Raw genomic sequence first — 26,837 nt, 5'->3', positions numbered from 1 at the left:
CACTTAACTGTTGGACCCAGGACAAGTCCCTGGAAATGATAATGCCAAGAAACTTGAAGTTACTAACCCTGTCCACTTCTGATCCCCCAATAAGGACTGAGTCAGGGACCTCTGGTTACTTCCTTCTTAATCTATAATCAGCTCCTTGGTCTTGGTGACATTGAGTGAGAGGTTGTTGTTCTGGCATCACTCAGCCAGCTTTTTAATCTCACTCCTATATGCTGATTCTTCACCATCTTTGATTCAGCCAATGACAGTGGTGTCAATAGCAAAATTAAATATGTCATTGGAGCTGTGCTTGGCCTCACAGTCATAAGTGTAAAGCCAATAGAGCAGGGGGCTAAGCACACAGCCTTGTGGTGCATGTGTGTGGAGGAGATGTTGTTGGCAATCTGAAGTGACTGGGGTCTGCAAGTGAGGAAATCAAGCATCCAGTTGCACAAGGAGGTGTTGGGGTTAAGGCCTTAAAGCTTATTGATTAGTTTTGAGGGGTTGTGGCTGAGCTGTAGCCAATAAAGAGCATTCTGATGTATGTACCTTCGCTGTCCGGATGTTTTAGGGTTGATTGAAGAACCAATGAGATGCCACCTGCTGCTGACTGGTTGTGATGGCACTCCATTCCATTTATGGGAAATGATACACCTTCTTCAAGCAAGAGGCAGACAAGCAATTAACTGTTAGTTTGCTGTACTGTCACTAACTTCCCAAAAAAGACATCTTACTTTTTGCCTCACAACTGAAATGCATTAAGTTTCATGAGATTGTTACATCTTATAACTATTTATGGACTTGCTACATAGTGTTAAAACTTTTCCAGTTGGTCCCACACATCTTGTTAGTCTTCATCAAAAAATTGAACCTTCTGCAATTGAATTGATGAGGAGATGCAATTTCTCCTAACAATTGAAAGTACCAAAACAAATTCTAGCCCACTAGGAATTAATGTCAGGTTTCAAAACAGCATTCAGCTGTGTGTGAATATCAAGAAATTATTTCCCAACAAACTGAGAGTGATCCTTCACTGCTCCATCTAAATATGAGGAATGGCACACTTAGCCACTTTTACCTTCCTATCTCAGTATTTTCACATGTAAGCATTTTCTGTCTCTTCGGTACGGTATTCCATTTCTTACTCAAACCTTTTTTAAGACATGCCTGAGAGTACATATTTTGTTATAATTACGGATAACTTGGTGCAATTCACATGAATCTACTGGGTAAATTGCAATTGCTCAAATTTGGTTCAGTTATCATGACATCTGGGGAGCATTTTTTTACTGCTTTCTTCTGCAGCAGTCTTGCTTTGAAGCATAGTGGTCTCTTTTACCATACACCAGAAAAATATTATATTGCAATATTTCTAAATTTAGACCAGTTTTTTTTTGAGTTTGCATATGAAATATTTCATACAATATACTTAGTAAAATGCCATGCTATATTCTTAAATTGTCTGAATTTAGCTTTTATTCCCCATTACAGAATAAAGGATAATTTGCCTTGCTTTTTAATATCATAAAGAGCCATTTTATTTAAGCATGGTAGCTGTTAAGGAATTGTAGCTACAATATTGACATTATGTACTTTCAGTAAATTAGTTAAACACATATCCTGCATAAAAATGCATGTAACTGATTGTCAGATAACACAAGTCATAGACAAGTGTTTGGAGCAACTGTTCAGTTGAAATATTTTCCTTGTTCTCTGCGATTTGTTGGAACCCAAAATTCAGTTATTTAAAACAGTCCTTACAGAAAACATCAAAAATTTGTGCAGCTGTACTATAAATATTTGGCTGTAGGAATAATTAGATCTGAATTTTTTTATCTGCCAGTAGAAAGAGTTAGTCTAAATCAGGCTGCACTTGTGCAAAGAAAGTCTTTGTGAATCTTGCTGTTTATATCAATAGAAGGGGTTGCTTTGAAATTTGCTCTTTCCTGTAAACGGGTTGGACCAGAGTCTTTCTGTATCTGCCATAAAAGAGGTATTAGCTTGATTCTGAAGAGTCAGAAAGTAATACAGCACCTAAGCAGGCCCTACAGTACAACTGGTCCATTCTGACCAAAATTGCCATATAAGCTAGTCCCCATCTGCCCATGTTTGGCCCATACCCCTCTAAACATTTCCAATCTAAGTGCTTGTCCAAATTCCTTGTTCAGATGTGGGAGTATAGCTCAGTGGTAGCTCATTTGACTGAAGATCAAGGAATCAGCCATGATGGAATGGTGGAGCAGCCTCAATGGGCCAAAAGGTCTCATTCTGAACTATGGTCTAACTTCTGACACTTATCTAAAGCTGACGAAGACTTCAGACAACCATTATTGTATTCATTGTTCAGAATGGGGGCATAACTGGCATGGATTACATGTATTATCCATTCCTAATTGCCCAGGTGAATTAGGTGCTGAGTCATCTTCTCAAAATGTACCGGTAATAGTTCTTCTGGTATTATAGGGCATGGAGTTTTGTATCTAGACCCAGCTGCAAAATATTTCCATGAAGGCTTGTGAGAAACCTAAAGGAGAACCTAGTGTGGTGGCAATGGTCATAGTGTTATAGAGGCACACAACATAGAACTGGGCCATTCAGCATGCACAAGTTCTAATCATACAAATCCCATTTACCATCACTTAGTCCATTGCCGTATATGCCTTGGTGATTCAAATGCGCATCCTGATATGTTTTAAGTGCTGTGCCCCATCACGTTCTCAGGCAGTGTGCCCCAGATTCTAAACACTCTCTAAGTGAACTTTTTTCCTTCAAATCCTCCTCAAACCTTCTTACACATCAACTTAAACCTGAGCCCTCTGATTTTAGATGTCACCATCAGAAGGAAAAGTTCCTTACTATGCACCTTATTAATGTCCCTCCCAATGCTGTACACCTCTCTCAGGACTCCCTCCACCTCCCAAGTCTCCTCTACTCTAAAATGCACAAATCCAGCCTATCCAGTCAGTCTCTCCTCATAACTGAAACTTTGCACCCCAGTCAAATCAGCATCTTGGAAAGTTTCCTCTGCATTCTCTCCAGTGTATTCACATCCTTCCTATACTGTGACAACTAGAACAGCCCACAATACTTCAGTGGCCTAACCACAGTTTTATGAAGTTGTACTAAGGCCTCTGGGTTATTATGTTCTAATCCTGGCTAATGAAGACCAGCATCCTTTTTGTCTTCTTGTCTACTTGTTTTGCTACCTTTAGATCTGTCTTTCCGCCACTCTCCCTGGAATACCCACCAATTCTCCCCCCAATGCCTCTCATGGTATGTGTCCTTATTTGACCTCCCAAAATCTGCCCAATTTCCCAGATGGTCAATATCATTTGTTAACCTTGTCACTATGAACACCACCATCAAAATAGTGCCATCTGAAAACTCAGAATCATACCTCCATATCTGGTACTCTCATGAAGATGTCCCCTTGACTTTTTTAGTCATAGAGGTTGTGGGTTCAGAGGGCTGTCCAAGTAGCCTAAGTGAGTAACTGCACCTACTGAAGCCAAGAAGCACTGGTGGTGCAGAGAATAAATATTGAGAGTGGTGGGTGTGCACACTGTTTTGTATGGGACAATACTCTCTTCTTCTATAGTAGCTGCAGTCTCCTTTAAGCAGAGAATATTCTATTCTAGTCCATGAAAAATGAAGTTGAGTCACCCATCCATTCAGTTGTTCTTGTAGCTACAGTACATTTGTGGCTGGTCTAACTGAATGTCTCCTTCATGTGTAGAGTAAAAAATTGCCATTAGACTATATGGAGTGACAATGACCAGAAAGGAAATGATTGGATAATTCCTCTATTCTTCCAGCTTGTTCCCCAGGCTGCTGAATGTGATTGGAATTGATTTTATCTACATGATTTATAAGCAACTCCCCTCCATCAGAGAATTAATCATTCTTTCACTGAGAAAAATTGCTGTATTTTCTGCTTCCTTTAATGTCTAAACAACCTCGTTTTCTCGGTAAATTGATTTGTTTGTTGCAAAATGGGCTATAGTTCAATCACATAGCCTCAGCTCCAATACATCGTCAGTTCCAGTGATATTCAATAAATGCTCAGAAAGCCCAAACAGTCTATTCACAATCCATAGTAAATGGATAATACACTGACCACCACACAATCACTGATGCTAATTTTGGATTTCAGTGGGCATATTTGCCTCAAATTGATCTTCAACCCTTGTCCAAGGATTTGAATTCAAGAGGCAAATGGAAAAGGACTGCTTTTGACATGAGGGCTGTATATGACCAAGTCTGGCATAATTCACCCCTAGTAACATGGAAGTTAAAGGGAATTGAGGGAAAGAAGTATTAATAGTCTGAAGTAATATCAACCATAAAGAAAATAGTTGGGCTTGTTGCAGATCAATCAGCTCAGACTCTGAATAATAGTACAGATGTTGCTCAGTGTGCTGTTGCAATCTATGAAATTTGGAAATCTGAAATAAAAACAAGAAATGCTGGAAATATTCAGAAAGGCAGAGAGCATGTGAAGAAATTGCTTCTTACCTTGAGTTTTGAAGAAATATCATTGACCAGAAATGTAGCCTGTTTTGTATGTGCTATCAGACAGGCTATGCACTTCAGTTTTACAAATGTATGCAAGGGGTAAGTAAGGAGTGTAAATAAATAATCCTGAATTGGCTGGATATGTGCAGCTGTTATCATATTCTCAAAGTTTGCCACTTGTGTGGCCCATTACCCAACATGTTAATCAATCATTCTTTCTACTAGTGGTGAATGATAGCTGCATTATACACCACTTACAAAACCACAGCAGTTACTCTGCAGGACTTCTTCTAATGCACATCCCAAATCCATGACGCTTACCATCCAGATCACATAAGGCCACTAGAAGTGTGGGATCAACACCACTTGCTAGTTGCTCTCCAATTCATACATCATCCTAACAGAAATGTATTTAACATTGCTGGAGCAAATTTCCTACCATTTGACTCAATAAGTGATCCTTGAATGAATGAAGCTTCTCTTGATTAGTTGGAGCTTATCACTGTATGCTGGCCTTTTCTGTGATGTCAAGTGTTCGATGAATTAAGAAGAACATACTCATAAGTTTGGAATAAATCAATTCCATGAAATAAGGAATTTCTCACAGTGAATGGGTTGGAGACTTCAGAACAAAATTTGATGGTTGAATTCATGGAAGTGAGGGTAACCTGGACTAAACATTTCTGTTTGCCTTAGACATAGCAACACTGCAACAAAATTTACTTGCTGACCGTCACCCCTCCTATCACTTAGTAGATCTCCAAAGCTCCATGAAACCCAATCTCTATGGGTTAAATCACAAACAGGAGAAAACCTGCAGATGCCTGAAATCCAAGCAATACACACAAAATGCTGCAGGAACTTAGCAGGCCATGCAGCATTGATGAAAAACAGTAAACAGTTGATGCTTTGGGCAGAGACCCTTCATCAGTCCTCATGAAAAGGGCAGGGCACAGGAGTCAGAAGTTGTGACACAAACTTTCTGTTTGACTCAAACCCATCTGTCTCAGGGATCAAAATGTGTTGGAGAAGCTAACCAATCGTGGAATCCAAATACATAAATCACTAAAAATAACAACATATCTTAATACTCCTAAGTAAACTCAATCATCAAAGTATATTCTTAAAGAGATAGAATTGAAAGACAGAGAACTTTTGTATTGGATCTCAAAAACCAAAAGTGCAGTCTTGGTTCTCAAATTGTTAAAATAAAGGACTACATAAGAGAAGGTGAAAAACAGATTTACAAGGATGATCTAAAATTTAAAGGACATAAATGTCAAAAGGGTTCAGGATGGGAGGCTGATCAATTGCCAAATAGATGATGAAAGGGTCTGATATGTAGATAGAAACATGAAAAATCTGCAGATGCTGAAAACCCGAAGCAACACACACAAGATGCTGGAAGAACTCAGCTGGTTAGGCAGCATCTTTGGAAAAGGGTAAATGGTTGGTTTCAGGCCGAGACCCTTCTTCACAACTGGAAAGGAAAGGGGAAGATGCCATTATAAAGAGGTGGAGGGAGGATAAATAGGAGAGAAAAGTGGTTCATAGGAGAAAGGGAAGGAGGAGGGGCCCCAGAGGAAGTAATAGGTAGGTGAGAAGAGGTGAATGCCAGAGTCGTGAATAAAGGGAACGGGGAGGAAATTGATTACTGAAAGGCGAAATCAATATTCATGCCATCAGGTTGGAGTGTGCCGGACGGAATATAATGTGTTGCTCCTCCACCCTAAGGGTGGCCCCATCTTAGCACAAGAGGAGGCCCTAGATTGACATGTTGGAACGGGAGTAGGAATTGGAATAAAAATGTTTGGCAAATGGTGCAGAGGAGTGCGACAGAGCGGTCCCCCAACTTATGATTGGTCTCACCAGTGTAGAGGAGGCCGCATTGGGAACACTAGACACAATAGATGATCCCAGCTGATTTACCGGTGAAGTGTTCCTCACCTGAAATAGACTGTTTGGGGCCCTGAATGGAGGTGACGGAGGTGTATGGGAAGTTGTAGCACTTCGCCCACTTGCAGGGATAAGTGCCTGAAGGGAGAATGGACAAGCAAATCGCAGAGGGAACAATCCTTATGGAAAGTAGGGGGAGGGGGGAAAGTAAAGACATATTTAGTAGTAGGATCCCTTTGGAGATGGCGGATAACGTATTGGATGAGGAGACTGATGGGGTTGTAGGTAAAGATAAGAGGAACTATCGCTATTAAGGTGATGGAAAGATGGGACGAGTGCAGATGACTGGGAAATGGAGGAAATGTGGGTGAGGGAAGCATCAGTAGTGGAGGGAGGGAAACCCCATTCTCTAAAGGGATTTAAAGGAGGAAGACATCTCTGAAGTTCTAGGATGGAAAGCCAGCAAAGACATTGAGAAAAGGGAATAAATACAGGACATAGGATAGGAAGAGTTGGAGACAAAAGTTATTTTTGGAGAGTTTAAAACTACAGATGTAACTATAAGATGGTAACCAACTTAACTGGGTGTGGAATTTAAGGGGCAATTATTTATTCTGAGAGTTATCGAAATGTGGGGACAGCAAGTATAAAGATCCATTTAGAGAAGCTGGATAAACAACACCACAGAGACAATTATACCACAATGCTGATCTGGTTAAACAAAGACGGATGGGATATGGTCACACAAGATGTTATCCTGCGGTCTTGTTTCTATGCAGCTTCAGTGTCTGTGCTTTGATATACCTTGGAATGTTTTAGGAAGAGATAATGGGGAACCACATCATAGAAGAAATGGGCCTGAGAAAATAAAGGGATGTCTTTTCAAGTTTCTGAACATAAGGAATAGTTAATAGTATCTCTGCCAAAATTAAATGCTGATATATTTGTGAAAATGTGAAATCTAACATAACTCACACTATTAGATGAAATGAGAGACCACCATCTTCAGCCCATGGCACCAACAACCTGCTTGGAAAGAATATGCATGTCCAAATAATATTTACAAATGGTGCAACTGAGCCAAACACACATTCCATTTGGACAACCTAATACTGCTTCTCTGTCTGTTTCTGTAAAGGCAGCCTTGGTTTGGTTTATAAATATCTTTCATATTATCTAATGCCATAATGCTTTCCGAGATGGAGACTGCTCCAAATGGCAATCATTTCGTTTTCTGGAATAAACATATATTGTAAGTTGCTCAATCAGCAACCCTTAGTTTCAGAAGGCATCACCTGTTTCCATGGTGACACATATGTTGAGGACCATTTTACTGAGAATTCGCTTTGCACTCCCAAACCGCAAATCCTCTATCAGGAGTTACCAACTTTTTTGTATGCCAGGGAGCCTTACACTTAACTGAGAGGGTCTGTGGACCCCAGGTTAGGACCCATGCTCTAAAAGACAAATCTTGTTGGAAGTTTGTCCCTCTTTGTCCGTACGCTAGCACTTTTCTTATTAATTAAAAACAGATCCATGTTAAAAAATATTTTTCTGAATCAGCTGAGACAATTTCTTACAGTTGAGTTATAATCAGCGGAGGCATTACATCAAATATTTATTTACTCTACGACGGTTATTGTATGGCAGAGTTAGTTTTCAATTACTATGAAACATCCGACTTTCTTCTATGGTACTGTTAATAATGACTAAGAACAAAGTACTAACAATGTACATAAGAATTAATTATGAAGTATTAAATATGTACTGTCTACACAGTGACCTTCACAAAAAAAACAAGGAATTTCATTGCACCCTGCTGTGCATGATAAAATTAACCTTTATCGGAATCTAGCAGCACACACTCGACATATCATTCGAGGGAGCTTTAGCATCTGGGTGCCAGCACCGCACCGTCTCGGTGGACTTCCCACTTTGTCTGCATACATGAGCAGCAAGTCCAGTGTTAGTACGCACCCTGCCTGCAGCCGCAATAAGCCCAATCGATCCTTCCACGGCGATTTCTGATAAAGCACCAGGGCTTGAGCCTCCCGTCGGGGTTGCGACAGAAGTTATGATCCCCCAGACCTTTGTCTGGGTACCTCTCGACGAAACTGGGGATGGCGCTCCACTCCAGGCACCTGTGGCCGGACTCGGCGATCCCGAATGATCGCCGTGAAATAGCCGGGCCGGCTCGGCTGTACAGACAGTCGCCCGGGAGGCTAATGGATCCCGCCGCGCTAAAGCAGCAGACTCCACCGCTGCAGAGCAGAGCGGCCGCAGCCAGAAAGCTGCTAGCGGTCCTCATCGCGATCGTGATCTGCCAGCACCCATCTGCGACTCCCGGAGCGATCAATCCTACATACATCGACTATTGAACCCCGTTAGTTGTGTGTGTGTGTGTGTGTGTGTGTGTGAAGGGGTGGGAAAGGATAAAACGGATACAAGAAGAAAGCACCGGAGGTGGGGGGGGGGGGGTGTCTCGATTAACGCCGCCTGCTTATGTCTTCAAGTATAGGACAGCCTGACGGCAGCTGTGGTACAAAGAAAGCGGTGGCTGTTAGTACATCCCGTGTGAACTTTCCCCAGTCCCGCACTTTGCTGTGAGGTGCTCGGTGGGCAGGGCCGGGGTTGGTTGGTACAGGGACCTTCTCGCACTCCAGGTTTTAATCGAGAGTGGCACCAGTCGAACATCTGACACCAGAGTCCTGTCAACAGCGCTTTAAGGGCAGTTAGCACTTCACAGTCTCATAAAACAATGTAATATACAAACGGACAAAAGCCTTGGGTCCATTTCTTTCAAACGCTCTTTGTTAAAAGCGTTTTCCTCCCGCTGCTCTTCAAAACACTCGAGTCAAAGCAACCCTGTCAGCCAGGAACTCCGAGCACTGGGGCAAAACTTCATTCCGCTAATTACTTCAACAATTGCATGCTTATAAAATTATTTATATTTCTAGGTCCTGAATAACAATTAAATAACACAAACAAAATGCTGGAGGAACGCAACATCTCGGAAAAGAGTACAGTCGACATCTCGGGCCGAAACACTTCTGCAGTCCGTTTCTCCAGCATTATGTGTCTGTTGCTCGGATTTACAGCATCTGCAAATTTTCTCTTGTTTGTGAAGAAAATTAAATATTTTATTTTGCAGAAAAGTTAATCGAAAACGTATAAGCAATTCATTCAAGGACAATTAACGTTATAAATATCAATAAATATCTTTGCTGGTAAAAAAAATATTCCACATAGTTTCCTTACTGGCGCCCGGGATGTTAGGTGGGAGTAGCAAATTCACACCACCCCAGCCGCTCTTACCCGCACCGAGAATCTTGCGGTCGGCGACATCTTCCTCCGGTGCTCCCGCATCAGAATCGGAATCAGGTTTATTACTGACCTGTGTCCAGACATTTGTTGTTTTGGGGCAGCAGTGCAGAACAAAACAAACATTGCTGTAAGTTACAAAAAATAAACAGTGCAAAAGACTAGTACCATCATGGGTTGATAGATCATTCACAAACCTACTGGTGGAGGGGCAGAATCTGTTCCCAAAAGGATGAGTGCTGGTGGGGAGTTCACATTTGGTTGATGCCTACGTCTTCCTGATGTGTAATAGATGCTGTCTCTGTATTTTTTCTAAACGAAAACTCTCCTCTGGTTTTCACTACTTCTCCAGCTTCCTCTGAGATTCAGTTTTATTTTCAGGACTTATTTTGTTACAATTGTTTTGTTTTTCCAGGAGACATAGATCTGTGACTCAGTACCTGTTCTTATCAGTACAGATAAACAACTGAGATTTAGTGCTTATAGTGAGAGGCAACTACAACAAATAAAAATATATAAAGGTATGCTCCATTGCATTGTGTGTATTCTTTTAAAAAAAGGATTTGTCTAGACAAAATTGGACATTGAGTCTTTTGTTTACAAGACAATAGAACAAAAATAAGCTGTTCAACTGTTCAAATCTTTCCATCATTTAGCTGTTAGACTATGAAAATGTGACATCTTAGCTCAATTTCCCAGAGAGGCCACATGAGTGGCAATGGTGCAACTGTTGAATAAAGTGTTAGCACCTCTAAATATATTGACCATTTGACACTTAAAATATGAAAGGTTTTACATTGTGTTTATTCTTATGTTTAAAGACTCAAAGTACATTTATTGTCAATGTATGCAGTACTCAAACCTGAGATTTATCTTCCCACAGAACACCAAACAACCCCCCCAACCCCACCAACATGGAAAAAGCAGAATCGTGAAATTATGCATTTACATAATCCAATGCTTTTTTCACAAAATTCGGTATTACAACCAGTGATTCCATAATACCATAAGACCATCCAACATAGGAACAGAAATCAGACATTAGCCCATTGAGCCTGCTCCGCCATTCAATCATGGCTGATCTCCCCCCACCACCTCAGCCCCACATCCCAACCTTCTCCCCATAACTTTTGATGCCATGTCCAATCAAGAGCATATCAAGCTCTGCCTTAAGTACACCCAACAACCTGGCCTCTATAGCTGTCTGTGGTAACAAATTCCACAAATTCACTACCCTCTGGATAAAGAAAAATTTCTACATCTGTTTTAAATGGACGCCCCTCTATCCTGAGGCTGTGCCCTCCTGTCCTAGACTCCCACACCTTGGGAAACATCCTTTCCACATGTACCATGTCTAGGCCTTTCAACATTCCAAAGGTTTCAAATAGATCCCCCGTCATCCTTCTAAGTTCCAGTGAGTACAGACCCAGAGCTGTCACACATTCCTCATAAGATAACCTTTTCATTCCAAGAATCATCCTTGTGAATCTCCCCTGAACCCTCTCCAATGCCAGCACATCTTTTCTTAGATGAGAAGCCCAAACACTGTTCACAATACTCAAGGTGAGGCCTCACCAGTGCTTTATAAAGCCTCAGCATCACATCCCTGCTCTTGTATTCAAGTCCTCTTGAAATGAATGCTAACATTGCATTTGCCTTCCTCACCACTGACTCTACTTGCAAGTTAACCTTTAGAATGCTCTGAACAAGGATTCCTAAGGCCTTTGTATCTCAGATTTTTGGATTTTCTTCCCACTTAGAAAGTTGGCACATTTATTTCTTCTACCAATGTGCATAACCATGCATCTTACAACATTTTATTTCATTTACCTCTCTCTTGCCTATTCTCCTAATCTGCTTACATCTTTCTGCAGCCGACCTGTTTCCTGAACACTACCTGTCCCTCCACCAATCTTCATATCATCTGCAAACCTGGCAACAAAGCCATCTATTCCATCATCTAAATCCCTGACATACAACATAAAAAGAAACGGTCCCAAAACGATCCCTGCAGAACACCATTTGTCACTGGCAGCCAGCCTGAAAAGTATCATCTTATTCCCACACGCTGCCTCCTACCAATCAGCCAATGCATTAACCACGCCAGATATTTTCCTATAACACCATGGGTTCTTAACTTGGTAAGTCAATGCATTAACCACGCCAGATATTTTCCTATAACACCATGGGTTCTTAACTTGGTAAGGAGCCTCCTATGTGGCGCCTTGTCAAAGGCCTTCTAAAAGTCCAAATATACATCTACTGCATCCCCTTTATCTATCCTACTTGTAATCTTCTCTCAGAATTCTAACAGGTTTATCAGGCAAGATTTTCCCTTAAAGAAACCATGCTGACTTTGTCCTACGTTGTTGTGTGTCACCAAGTCCTCCATAATCTCATCCTTAACAACTGACTCCACCAACCACTGAGCTCAAGCTAACTGGTCTATAATTTCCTTTCGGCTGCCTTCCTCCTTTCTTAAAAAGTGGAGGGACATTTGCAATTTTCCACTCCTCTGGCACCATGCCAGGGTCCAGTGATTTTTGAAAGATCATTACTAATGCAACCACAGTCTCTACTGCTGCCTCTTTCAGAACCATAGGATGCAGTTCATCTAGCCCAGGTGACTTACAGTGGCACGCAAAAGTTTGGGCACTCCTGGTCAAAATTTCTGTTACTGTGAATAATTAAGTGAGTAGAGATGAACTGATCTCCAAAAGTCATAAAGTTAAAGATGAAACATTCTTTTCAACGTTTTAAGCAAGATTAGTGTATTATTTTTGTTTTGTACATTTTAGAGTGAAAAAAAGGAAAGGGGCACCATGTAAAAGTTTGGGCACCCCAAGAGATTTGAGCTCTCAGATAACTCTTACCAAGGTCTCAGACCTTAATTAGCTTGTTAGGGCTATGGCTTGTTCACAATCATTGTTAGGAAAGGCCAGGTGATGCAAATTTCAAAGCTTTATAAATACCCTGACTCCTCAAACCTTGTCCCAACAATCAGCAGCCATGGGTTCCTCTAAGCAGCTGCCTAGCACTCTGAAAATTAAAATAAATTATGCCCATAAAGCAGGAGAAGGCTATAAGAAGATAGCATAGCGTTTTCAAGTAGTTGTTTCCTCAGTTCATAATGTAATTAAGAAATGGCAGTTAACAAGAACAGTGGAGGTCAAGTAGAGGTCTGGAAGACCAAGAAAACTTTCTGAGAGAACTGCTCGTAGGATTGCTAGAAAGGCAAACCAAAACCCCTGTTTGACTGCAAAAGACCTTCAGGAAGATTTAGCAGACTCTGGAGTGGTGGTGCACTGTTCTACTGTGCAGTGACACCTGTACAAATATGACCTTCATGGTAAAGGGAAGAATGAATTCAATTAAATACCAGCAAATTCTGGAAGCAAACATCACAATGTCTGAAAAAAAGCTAAAGATGAAAAGAGGATGGCTTCTACAACAGGACAATGATCCTAAACACACCTCAAGATACCTCAAGAGGCGCAAGCTGAAGGTTTTGCCATGGCCCTCACAGTCCCCTGACCTAAACATCATCGAAAATATGTGGTTAGACCTCAAAAGAGCAGGCATGCAAGATGGCCCAAGAATCTCACAGAACTAGAAGCCTTCTGCAAGGAAGAATGGGTGAAAATCCCCCAAACAAGAATTGAAAGACTCTTAGTTGGCTACAGAAAGTGTTTACAAGCTGTGATACTTGTCAAAGGGGGTGTTACTAAGTACTGACCATGCAGGGTGCCCAAAATTTAAGCTCCAGGCCCTTTTCCTTTATTGTCATTTTGAAACTGTAAAAGATGGAAATAAAAAAGTAATCTTGCTTAAAATATTAAAGGAATATTTCATCTTTAACTTCATGCCTTTTGGAAATCAGGTCATCTTTGACTTGCTTAGCTATTCACAGTAACAGAAATTTTGACCAGGGGTGCCCAAACTTTTGCATGCCTCTGTACGTACCCTTAGATCCTTCAGCCTTTTGAGCATCTTCTCCTTTGTAATAATGGCTGCACTCACTTCTTTCTCTCACACCCTGCAACATCTGGTAAACCGCTAAAGCCTTCTACAGTGAACACTGATGCAAAATACTCATTTAATTCATTTGTCATTTCCTTATCCCACATTATTATTTCTCCAGCCTCAATTTTCAGAATTCCTATGTCCACTCTCATCCCTCTTTTATTTTTTATATATTTGAAAAAGCTTTCACTATCCACTTTGATATTGTTTGTAAGCTTCCTTTCATAATACATCTTTTCACTCCTAATGACTCTTTTTGTTGCTCTCTGTAGGTGTTTAAAAACTTCCCAATCCTCTGTCTTCTGACTAATTTTTTGTTTTGTTACATGTCCTCTCATTTGCTTTTACATAAGCTTTGACTTCCCTTGTCAGCCCTGTTGGACTGTTTTGCCATTTGGGTATTTCTTTGTTTTTGTTATACATCTATCCTGCACTTTCCTCATTTTTCCCAGAATTGCATGCCATTGCTCCTCTGCTGTCATCCCTGCCAGATTTTTCTTCTAATTTACTTTGGCCAACTCCTCTTTCATACCACTGTAATTTACTCCACGAAATACTGCTACATCAGACTTTAATTTCTTCCTATCAAATTTCAAGTTAAACTCAATCATATTGTGATCACTGCCTCCTAAGGTTTCTTTTAACTTTCCTAATCACCTCCGGTTCATTACATAACATCAATCCAGTACAGCTGATCCCCGAGTAGGCTCAATGACAAACTGCTCTAAAAAGCCATTTTGTAGGCATTCAACAAATTCACTCTCTTGAGATCCATTTCCAATCTGATTTTCCCAATCGCCGTGCATGCTGAAATCTCCCATGACTATCACAATATTGCCTTTTTAACACACTTTTTCTATTTCCCGTTGTAATCTGTGGTCCACATCCCAGGTACTGTTGGGAGGCCTGTATATAACTGCCATCAGGGAACTTTTACCCTTGTAGTTTCTTAACTCAATCCATAAGAATTCAACATCTTCCAATCTTGTGTCACATCTTTCTACTGATTTGATGCCGTTCTTTACAAGCAGAGCCACGCTACCCCCTCTACCTACCCTCCTATCCTCCAATACAATGTGTAACCATAGACATTCAGCTTCCAACTACAACCATCCTTCAGCCCCTATTCAGTGATGGCCACAACATCATACCTGACAATCTGTAATAGTGCAACAAGATCATCCACCTTAATTTTTATACAATGTGTACTTAGTGCATTGAAATATAACACTTTGAGTACTGTATTTGCTACCCTTCTTGATTCTGCATTCCTAATGCACTGATATTCACCCTGCTAGCTGCAATGTTGTGCTATCATTTGCACAAAAGCCATGATGCTCCTTCCACCATGCTTTGCAGTTGAAATGAGATTTTGGTGTTGGCGTGCAGTGACCTTTTCCCTCTAAACATATTAATATGCTTTTCTGCCAAAAAGTTCAACTTTTGTCTCATCTGTCTGCATACATTGTTCCAAAAGTGTTGTAGAACATCCAGGTGGTCTTTTGCAAACTTGAGACATGCAGAAATATATTTTTGGCGAGCAGTGATTTCCTCATTGGTGTCCTTCCATGAACACCATTCTTGTTCAGTACTTTTCTTATAGTGGACAAATGAACAGAGACTTTAGCAAGTTCTAGAGGTTTCTGCAGGTCTCTTGCTGTTACCCTTGGGTTCTTTTTCACTTCCTTCAGCACTCCACGTTGTGGTCTTTGTGTGAGCTTTGTAGGACACCCACTCCTAGAGAGTTTCCTCCATTGTAGACAACGTCTCGTAATGTGGACTAATGAACAATCAGGTCTTTAGAAATACCTTTTCCAGCTGCATGCATCCCCAAAATTCTTCTTCTGAGGTCCTCTGATGGCTGCTTTGATAGCGGCATCGTGCACATAAACACATCTTTCTTGAGAAGTGCGGGCTCTGTCAGTAACATGACTTTGTGTGTTTTTTTTTACATAGGACAGGACACCTCTACAACCCACACCTCCAATCTCAAGTCATCGATTGGAACACCTGTCTTCAAATAGCTTTTGTTGAAGGCATTGCCCGAGAGGCTCACACACTTTTTCCAATATATACATGTAATATTGGATCATTGTTCTCAATAAATAAATGAACAAGTATAATGTTGTCTGTGTTACATTTTTAATTTGGTTCTCTTTATCTAGCTTTAGGACTTACATGAAGATCTCTTCACATTTTAGGTCATGTTTATGCAGAAATAGAGAAAATTCTACAGGGTTCACAAACTTTTTATCATCACTCATGCCTCTGGATTCTTAAACCAATCCTGTCCACCCTATCATCTCCTTTTTTCTTTTCAAATATCTCTTGATTATCATAGTATCCCATCAACCAGATCAGTTCTTCAACAGCTTATCCCCACAGCTCTAACCTCAACCTCTCAGAGACATCCCCATTACATCTCTCACCTTTTCCCAACCCCTCCTCACTCCATCTCAGCCCCTTGCTCTGCAACCTAAAATTAACTTGATTTTTCTTTCCCCAATTCAGTCAAATGGCCCTGAAACATTAAACTTGTTCCTCTTTCCACTGGTGCCTAGTGATTCCAGCTTTTTCTGCTTTCTCTCTTAATTGACCTGCCTCTCACAGAGCAGCTTAATATCCCATCTTGGCAACACTTTTTCCAAAGTTGGCATTAGCTTACCTTTATTTCTCTCAACACTTTTCCTACCTTGTAAATTTCCACTTTGCCTCAGTCACTCTCCCGAGTCACAATCCAACTTTGTGCAGTATTGAATGAGCATTGGATTGTCATACATACTATCCCTTTGTTGAGATATTAAAAGGAGTTCTAATCTGGCCTCTTAAATAAAGAATGAAGATTATACAAACCATGTTCAATTCTGAGTTTACACATTTTCCCTCTGATATGTGGGCCTGGTTTCCTCCCACATTCCAAAGGCAGACAGATGGGTACATTGAGAATTGTTATTTGTGCAGTTAGGTGCCAAGAGAATTGTAGGGTAGTTGATGGATGACATGGAGAATAAGTTTTTTACAATCATTTTGGGAATGGAAATACTCTGAGAATGGGCACAAATTTCTGGGGCCAAATGCCTTCTTTCATTGCTGTGAGGAATAAGGAAATATGTAGCCACTGCAAAGAACCAAAAGTTTTCCTGGGTTTTCTTGTGTATCCATATCTTTCAAAGAATATCTCTCTGGCACATTCTTACTTATCCTAGTGGCACTTGTTGATCCATACACAAAAACAATTACAATAGTGATTACTCTTCATAGACTCTTCACTGGCGATAAAAATGTTTTGGGGAGTCTTGAAAGTTGATTTATTTATTTTTTATATAGTAGTGCAGCCCTTCCGCCCCAGCAACCCCCGATGAATCCTAGCCTAATTACAGGATAATTTACAAAGACCAGTTAACCTACCTGGTATGTCTTTGGACTGTGGAAGAAAACTGGAGCACGCAGGGAAAACCCATGCATTCCACAGGGAAGACATACAGACTCCTTACTGATGGAGCTGCAATTGAACTCCAAACTCTGGAATGCCCCAAGCTGTAATAGCTTTGCGCTAATCACTATACTACCCTGGCAGCCACACAGAAAAAATTCCATCTCACAGGGAGTTCCATATAGATACAAATTGTACCATATGTGGAGCACAGTATAAAGGAAATTGTTGCTCCTGAAACTTTAACTAATAGTTATTGACATGAGAGGATTTTTAAATTCTGCAATCAAGAATCTAGGCCCCAGGCATTGACCTTTCTCTCCTGGAGTTGTTTGGAAGAAAAACACTGTGGAGATGTGGAACTGTATGACATCCAGTGAACTCACACACACGTTTAATCTGTAATAAACCAAATTATTTTGCAAAGGGGGGTGAAATATCATTAAGATTCAACCATGATAAAAAGTTCCAAGGACTCAACTGATCTGGGGAAGTTTGAGGCCATCTGATTGGTCCTAAATTACATGAAAATGGAGAGAAATGGGAACAACAGGGGAGGAAATGCCAGCGATCAACAATAGGTACACATTTTAGTTGTGTGTATATGTATATATAGTCTCAATAAGCAATGCAGTAAACTTTGTAATGTGGGTGACCTAAGCTGTTTGGACTGATGCATGCATTCCACAATCATGCTGTGAACATTTGCTCTGCCCTGGTGTATATGAATAGATGCTGTTTGAAGTATGGTATTGTGTGTGTTTGCATTGTGAATTGTTTTCATCCAAAATTAAAATCTATCTCTCTGTCACCACTGCAAGCAGCTTTAATCAGTAACTAAGTTATAAAAAGGACTTCAATAATAACACCCCAGAGCCAAATTAATGTATTTTCAGTATCTTTTAGAATATTTTCCAGTTTCCCTTTCTTTCAGCTTGAAAGCAACTTGTGCAATATTAATATGTTTGTGGTTCAATGCTGGCAAAATCCAGGATGAAACTGTCACCAGGGTACTGCAAAATTGCAACAGTAAAAATGAAGCTCAGACAAGAGGAAATCTGCAGATGCTGGAAATTCAAGCAACAAACACAAAATGCTGGAGGAACTCAGCAGGCCAGGCAGTATCCATGGAAGAGAGTGTTGTCAACGTTTCAGGCCGAAGCCCTTCAGCAGGACTGACTGACTTTAAATGCAAGACCACAGAAAAAGCTTTATCACTGTAGTAACTAAATCTAAGTTAATTGTAAAATGAACTTAGATTGCTTAATATGTACAATCTCAATAATTTACACCAATAAACACACTGGTTTCATCTCCCTCTATCTTCACCTCCCCTGTTAATTTTCCATTATGATTGATTCCATGAATGCCTATTGATCACACTTAAGTTTCTGTTTTTTTAATGCATGAAACTTAACTTTGGCCACCACCAGGAGATGTACCAGGGCTAAGGAAGTGAAACATCAATGAGCGGTGGTCCCTGACTGATGACCCTGCAGCTGACCTAAGCACACTGCTGGAGGTATGGCAAACAGCAATGCGAGCAGGAGACATCTTCCTGTAAATTGCATTGAATGACACTGGACATTTTAACTACGGAGGACCCAAGCATGACCCTGTTCAAACATAGGTCACTGTGGTGTTTCATCATGGAAAATGTTCAGAGCTCTCAAGATATAATCACATGGCAATGCTGTAAATAGGGATAAATAACCAGAGTTATGAGCTATTGGGAAAAGAACCTATCGAAGTAGAGATGGATAAAATGTGATTAAACTGAAACCTTCTTTTAAAATGGTGAAGGATTCTAATAAATACAAACTACTTCCTTTGATTAGGTCTGTAATGTTAAAAGGAATTAATTGCAAGATAAGGTTGCAAGAGCTGGAGAAATTTTTCTTCAAGAAGAGGATTGTCAAATGATGAAATACTGGAAGATATAGCTGAGATCAAGAGAAGTACAACTCTCAAATAAAGGAAGATACAAGGCCATAGGAATATGTGAGAATTATGTTTTGTTTTCTTCAAGAGCTGGCATAGGCAGAATGGCATCCTGATGTTTGGTTATTTGGTTCCAATTTATTCCTACATCCACTGCCAGCTAGAGTTCCTTAAGATTGTTATAGCTAGGTGAGGTAATGGGGATAGAGCACCCACTACCTATTAAATGCTCCCAATGGTGTGCGCCTCAAATAGCCTCTGACAATCAAGTCCAGCTCCTTCACATGTGGTTTAGCTGCTAAGCCCGGTGGAATCCTTTCTCCTGACAGGAGGAGGGGCAAAGGCAAATTACTGGCTACTTAAAAGCTGTCGGGCAGATGGGGCTCATCAGCAGTGGTTGGCAGCTCATCTGCAGAAGGAAATCTCTGATCTCAAACCTCCGCTGCCTTGTGGCTAAACCCACTCAAGGAAAATTCTGATAACTCCAGACCTGAAGTCCCCAGGGTAGTCCTACATTGAGTTCAATGTTGACTGGCAACACCCACAACAATGTTGGTTCCAAATTGTATCAGTCTCTGCCGTTCTTTTGCGTGGAGAGGAGCAGCTTGCTACATAGGCAACAGGTTGCTCTCCATATTGTATTACCCTGGCTTACTAACATATCTAGATAGCTCAGATAAAGCATCCATGGATGACCCTGACCAACAAAGGCCTTTGACTGATAGCTGTCAGAGATGATTAGAGATTGGAATCCACGATTGATATTCCAGCACCCTGACACTGGAACACCATGCTTATTGTAACAAACTATTACTCTCTAATACTAAGTCCTGCTGAAGTTGCCTCACACCTGCTAACATCAGGTTTTGCATAGTTCCTTTGCTCATTAAATTAATTATCCGAGCCACTGGTAAACACAAGTTCAGCCTAGGAGCACAGTCATTATACCTTCTGTAGAGCTAGAGAAGGTTAAGAGTGGTAGATAACATTCTGCATTTCTGCCTTCTTCTGGCAGGATCAGCTGCTCCAAAAAGGAATAAAAAATGTGGTCTTTTCCTTACTGGTAGCAGTACTATGGAGGTATCATTATGCTTCTTATGTAGTTGTCCACTGAAAACTATTTCAATATTTAATGAAATCCTGGTTGAAATGTGAACTAACTCCGAATAGTTATTTTATCCTATTTCTCTTAATACCTTTGTTAAAAAAATATCAACAGAGTTAAAATTAACATCGGCTACAGTGGTTTGAAAGGTATTCAGATCCCACAATTATTTTCACATTTTACTGTCTCTTTTTCTAAATTTAAAGTATACAGAAGGATTTTTGAGCTATTCTACAAAACATTATGTACCATGTCAAATAAAAAAAAATTCAAAACCTGTCAACAATTCACTAAAACCAGAATTGTGAGGCTGAAAAAAGGTATGTATCCCCTTTGTAATTACTATGCTAACTTCCCTCAGGTGCAATAATGTATATTACCTTACCTACACACCGAATTTGTTGATATAGAAAATTGGATGACCACCTGAATAAGTACCCCCTTCCTCTGTAAGGTCCAACAGTATCATAGATTTTCAACAGATCAAACCAAAAAGAAGAGAAAATAGCATTCAAGCCAAGTCAAATGATAAAAGAGACGCACAAATCTGCTGAAGGGTTCAAGACAATCTCAAAGGAACTGAACATACCCTGGGGTTCAATGCAGTTCATTGTGAAAAAGCGGAAAAAATATGAAACAACACATTAGGCCAGGCCACCCCTCTAAACTTAGTTACCATAGAATAATGACACTTGTAAGAGACACTGCTATGCCATCAACAGTCACTCTGACTGAGCTGCAGAAGTCAGTAGCTGCATCTGGAGATTAAGTTCATGGCTCCATAATCCTAAAGCCTTGCACAAAAAGGGTATTAATGGAAATGTGGCAAGGAAGATACCCCTGCTGAAAAAAAAGCATATCCTTGCCTGTAAAGACTTTGTAAAGCATCACTTAGAAGACAGTGTAAAGATGTGGAAGAAGGTCTTGTGGTTGAATGAGACTAAAGTGGAACTTCTTGGCCTCATCACTAAGCAGTACATGTGGCATAAATCGAACACCAAGTAACACCATTCCTACCGTGAAGTATGGTGGAGGTAGCATCACACTATGGGGATGCATTTCAGCAGTGGGGACTGGAAATCTGCTCAGAATTGATGGGAATATGATTGTTGCTATATCTAGAGATCTTGGATAAAATCCTGCTAGCCTCTGCTAGAAAGCTTAGACTGGAGACGAAGTTCAAATTTCAGCAGGACAATGACCCAAAGCATCCTGCCAGAGCAACCATGGAGAGGCTTCAGATGAAGAAATTTTTTGTCTTTGAGTGCCCAGTCAGAGTCCTGACTGTAACCCGATTGAACAACTCTGGCAAGACCTCACGATTGCTCTCCACCACCATTCCCCAACTAACCTGGCACAGCATGAAAGGAGGAATGGGCAAATCCATCAGGTTGTGTAAAACTAATAGAAACATCTAAAAAGATTACTGGCTGTAATAGTTGCATGAGGTGATTCAACTAAGCAAAAGGGGATGAACATTTTTGAACAGCTGACATTTCGGTTTTTGAATTTTTAATTTTTCATGCTTTACAGTTTTCCCTGTTGTTTTGGCATCTATGTGAAAAAAGGAGCATGTGATTTACAAATAAAAATTCTCAGTTAAGCTTTTAAAAATCCTTGGTTGCAATACTCATTTATGTGAACAAAGGGTTGGAGCTGAACACTTTTTCAAGGCATTTTACCATTTGCTAAAAATAACTCCAAATTTCTGTCAATGCTTGCTTCAGAACTTGTTTTCCCAGTACACTCCCAAAAGATGTATCTAATTATTTTAAGGCTTATGAACCAGCAAATACAGTTTCTTTCCATGTACTATATCAGTGATATAGTGGCAGCTTCATCAAAACACTCCCTAGTTTGCTGATCTTCCAGAAATTCACATCAATGTTTTGCAACTCTTTCTCCTAATTTAACCTTTAGAGACTATGCATCATTCTGGCCCAACGTTCCTCATTCTCTCCAGGCCCAAGGTGTGGTGTTTAAATCGTTCACAGTACTTTGTAGTCTAACTGGGAGTTTACACAGCTGTAAGTATGCTTCTATCCTCATGGGTTCTGTCCCCCTGAATGAAAACTCCAATATCCCACTGATACTTTCATTCTGCTGTGTATATGACAATGACATTAAACTCCAATACAAGGACCTAGATCTCCAATGGCTCTACCTTTTCACCACTTATAAAATAATCTATTCTATTTAAAACAAAAAAAATTGGGTTCATGTTTGCCTACAATGAACTCTTTATTCCACAGTTTATTTTTCTCTATTTATTGAGCATGCTATTTGTAATATTGAGCAACCGTCTGAATGTCTTAATTGCTGCTTATCCTTGTGCCATTGGTGACACTTCTTTCAACGTTGTCTATCCTTGTGCCTTTGTTGACCTGTAAACATAATTCATTATTCCATCATCACAATTATTTAATTGTTATCACAATCTTCCATGTTCCAGGTTTCTCATTCCCATGGCACACAGACAAATTGCTAAGTTGATAAATACCCTTCAATTCTATGAAATTTAATCTTTTATCACAACTTCTTATGAGAGTAATTATCAGATCCTTTATGGATGACCATATATTCCTCTGTGCACCACATTAATCAATCCTTTGCTAATCAATGCTCCCTTGCTCCTCTAAGCTGAAAATCTTCCAGATGTTCAACCACTTTGTCCTTAATTACAAAGGCTAGTGTCTCATATCACAACACTGACACTGAAACAGGAACTGCTATCATCAGGCAGCACTTACCAAGTTAATGGTGTGTTTATCAAGCATGAAAAATTAAAGATACAACCTGCTCCTTATATGACACCTTTTACACTGAAAATTAATCACAACTCTGTGTTTTAAGCAGTTTTTAATTTATCTCATTGATAAATGATGGTATATCTTTTAATTTAGATAGCCTGTGTCATTTCATTAGAAACTAAGAATTTGTGTGAAAAATATAATCACTTTGTTTCTAATGCACTTTTTGAACCTTTGTGCTATTTGTTCAATTGAAAGGATATAAAACACAAGACAATTCTACAATAATTACCATAGATTGCTCCTTAGAGGCCTGATTTAAATAGACTAATTCTTAGGATAATAGATAGTGTGTCGTGTAGGGCATGCAAATGCCAGAATTTTAATATATATATATATATATATATATATAGAAGACAAATGATAGAAGATTGATTCTTCTACTTCTTAAAAGGATAACTTGCACCATCTCCAGCCTCTGGGATCCAGAGTGGCAGATGAGATCGTTATGGAATCCATTGGCTCTTCCACAGACAGCTGGAGGAGATGGGTGGCCAGGGAGTTTAACAGGTAGTGCATTTCTTTGTAACCCCAGCAGAAAAGTGGTAAATCTGAATCTGTGGAGGCCAGATCATTAGGTATATATAAGGCAGAGGTTGATAGTCAGGGCATGAAGGAATATGGGAAGAAGGCAGGAGATTGGGGCTGAGAGAGAAATGGATCAGCCATGATAAAATGGTGGAGCAGACTCGATGGGCCAAATGGTCTAATTCTGCAAGTTTTCCTGTTTTTTCATAATTATATCTCCACCATTTTAAAAGATGAAAGGCAAAGGATTTCCATATGTCATTGTGGAGGTTACGTTTTTTGCAGAGGTCGAGGCAACTTTCTTGAAGCTCTGCAATTCTTGGAAACCTCTGGCTTCATCATAGTTTAAAGGAGAAGGCCTGTTCAAAAATCTGTTGAAAGGCATGTGAATAACAAAATATTAATGTGTTATCTTACAGCAATAATTGAAAAAATCTTGTATTATTGAAAATGCCTTGTCATAGGCATTTGACAAGGTTCCACACGGTAGGCTTATTCAGAAAATCAGAAGGCATGGGATCCAGGGAAGTTTGGCCAGGTGGATTCAGAATTGGCTTGCCTGCAGAAGGTAGAGAGTCATGGTGGAGGGAGTACATTCAGATTGGAGGGTTGTGACTGGTGGTGTCCCACAAGGAACGGTTCTGAGACCCCTACTTTTCATGATTTTTATTAATGACCTGGATGTGGGGATAGAAGGGTGGGTTGGCAAGTTTGCAGACAACACAAAGGTTGGTGGTGTTGTGGATAGTGTTGAGGATTGTTGAAGATTGCAGGGAGACATTGGTAGGATGCAGAAGTGGGCTGAGAAGTGGCAGATGGAGTTCAATCCGGAGAAGTGTGAGGTGGTACACTTTGGAAGGACAAACTCCATGGTAAAGTACACAGTAAATAGCAGGATACTTGGGAGTGTGGAGGAGCAGAGGGGTCTGGAGGTACATGTCCACAGATCCCTGAAAGCTGCCTCACAGGTAGATAGGGCAGTTAAGAAAGCTTATGGAGTGTTAACTTCCATAAGTCAAGGGATAGAGTTTAAGAGTTGTGGGGTAATGATGCAGCTCTATAAAACTCTGGTTAGGCCACACTTGGAGTACTGTGTCCAGTTCTGGTTGCCTCACTATAGGAAGGATGTGGAAGCATTGGAAAGGGTACAGAGGAGATTTACCAGGGTGTTGCCTGGTTTAGAAAGTATGGATTATGATCAGAGATTAAGGGAGCTAGGGCTTTACTCTCTGGAGAGAAGGAGGATGAGGGGAGACATGATAGAGGTATACAAGATATTAAGAGAAATAGATAGAGTGGGCAGCCAGCACTTCTTCCCCAGGGCGCCACTGCTCAATACAAGAGGACATGGCTTTAAGGTAAGAGGAGGGAAGTTCAAAGGGGATATTAGAGGAAGGGTTTTTACTCTGACAGTAGTTGGTGCGTGGAATGCACTGCCTGAGTCAGTGGTGGAAGCAGATACACTAGTGAAATTTAAGAGATTACTAGACATGTATATGGAGGAATTTAAGGTGGAGGGTTAAATGGGAGGCAGGTTTTAAGGGTCGGCACAAAATTGTGAGCCAAATGGCCTGTACAGTGCTGTATTGTTCTTTGTTATTCTTACAATAAATTAGGAGCATTCAAGAAGAATCTAGGCCATTTAATTTTTAATTTAGTCTTCACGGTTTCTGGAAAGATTGCTAGGACCCTGAAGAAATACTGGATTAATACCATCACAAACCTGTAAGGAAGCTCAACTTCCAGTTTATTGCAGGTCAAAGATGATCTGTGACTCAGGATGGCTGCTATTGTGAATGCAAAGCAGTGTATATCAGCCAGGCCGGCTGCATGGTGGAAAACCTGCATCAATGAGCACAGGAGGCGTATCCATTTGGGTTACCTGGAGAAATCAGTGGTAGCTGAACATTGCATATGCAATGACCACAGGGTTGACTTCAACAGTGCAAAACTACTGTGTTGCATCAATGGTTTCTGGGACCCACCTGGTGAAGGAAGCAGTTTAAATAAGACTAGAGAATAAGAATTTTAACAAAGAAGAAGGTCTCACTCTAAGTAAGAACTAGAATATCATTTTAAACAAGGTGGGACAGTGGAAACCTGATTGGTTTAGAGCCAATCAGTTAATCAGTCAATCTGTTAGAGAACTAATCAAGAGGGATGAATAACAGGAGATAAGTGTACATACCACAAGACTAGACATTCTGATCATCATCCCTGATGAAGATGGTGGATTTTGTTATCAAAATGTTAGATAAAATCTACACCTGTACCCAGCTGGAAGCCCGAGAAAAGTTTATGCTGGATAAGCACACTAGATTTTTAAAATTTTAAAATTTGTTTTCTGATGTCAGTTAACTAACTTTGTCTCGCGGCACAGGGAAGTAGACATTTCTACAAGAGATAAATTGTGAATTACTGTTCAATCTCAGACAGAACAACCCCCAACCAGATGCAGTGGAGACAGGATCTGAAATGGATGGACACTGCATACTAAATAGCAATTTAGAATACAGGATTAACATTTTGAAGTCTCACTTTTTGAAGTATTTATCATTTCTATTTCTCTTCTTATTCTGAAACATTTTGCAGTATCTCATAAGATATAACATGATTTCCACCACATTCTTTTACCTCTCACATACTGTATGTTGATAAATGGGATCTGTCCACATTTTAAAAGCAAATATCAAAGAAATTCAGTTGTTTCTCGCAATACTGATAGATGCACTCCTCACGTCACCCTTCTTGTCACAGATAGGTCCAAACCATAATAAAAGGCCCCGCATTGTGAACTCCTGAAATCAGATCTACATTCCTCTTCATTCTTTTTGCTCCCTCTCACCAGCTCTCAACTATATCCCTGTGTCAAGCTCTTCATGCACATGATGTTAAAATAAGTATTGCTATCATCATTTTAAAGCACATCCTGCAAATGCTATCAAAGATCAGAATCTATAAACTCACAACCCAAAAATTCCACCTTTTATCTGATATCAATGACTGAGCCCTCAAGACATCTACATTGGGAAAAATAACTAGACTTCACAAACATTAGAAACTTTGCAGATGCTGGAGATCCAAGGCAACACCCACAAAATGCTGGAGGAACTCGAAACGTCAACTGTTTACTCTTTTCCATAGATGCTGCCTGGCCTGCTGAGTCCCGCCAGCATTTTGTACGTATCAGACTTCATCAGTTAGTTTCCTTATTACTTCTGTATCAGGAACTTTGCATTATACTTTAAACTACTTAGAATATGGCTGTTAGAGAAGG

At 40.2% G+C, this 26,837-nt stretch overlaps 1 protein-coding gene across 1 annotated transcript in view; it reads right to left on the bottom strand.

Annotated features, from left to right (window-relative positions):
* Positions 1-8,766, bottom strand: part of prss12 (serine protease 12) — a 150,568-nt gene extending 141,802 nt beyond the window's left edge. Inside the window, exon 1 of the mRNA XM_059988513.1 lies at positions 8,377-8,766. Coding sequence (XP_059844496.1) covers positions 8,377-8,707 — 331 coding nt within the window. The 5' untranslated portion in view covers positions 8,708-8,766. The remainder of the gene's footprint in view (positions 1-8,376) is intronic.
* Positions 8,767-26,837: the final 18,071 nt, after the last annotated feature.

The sequence above is a fragment of the Hypanus sabinus genome, chromosome 14, assembly GCF_030144855.1.
Source record: "Hypanus sabinus isolate sHypSab1 chromosome 14, sHypSab1.hap1, whole genome shotgun sequence".
In the NCBI taxonomy this organism is placed as follows: domain Eukaryota; kingdom Metazoa; phylum Chordata; class Chondrichthyes; order Myliobatiformes; family Dasyatidae; genus Hypanus; species Hypanus sabinus.
Note: the sequence above shows the minus strand (reverse complement) of the source record. Positions and strands in the feature narration are given on the sequence as shown.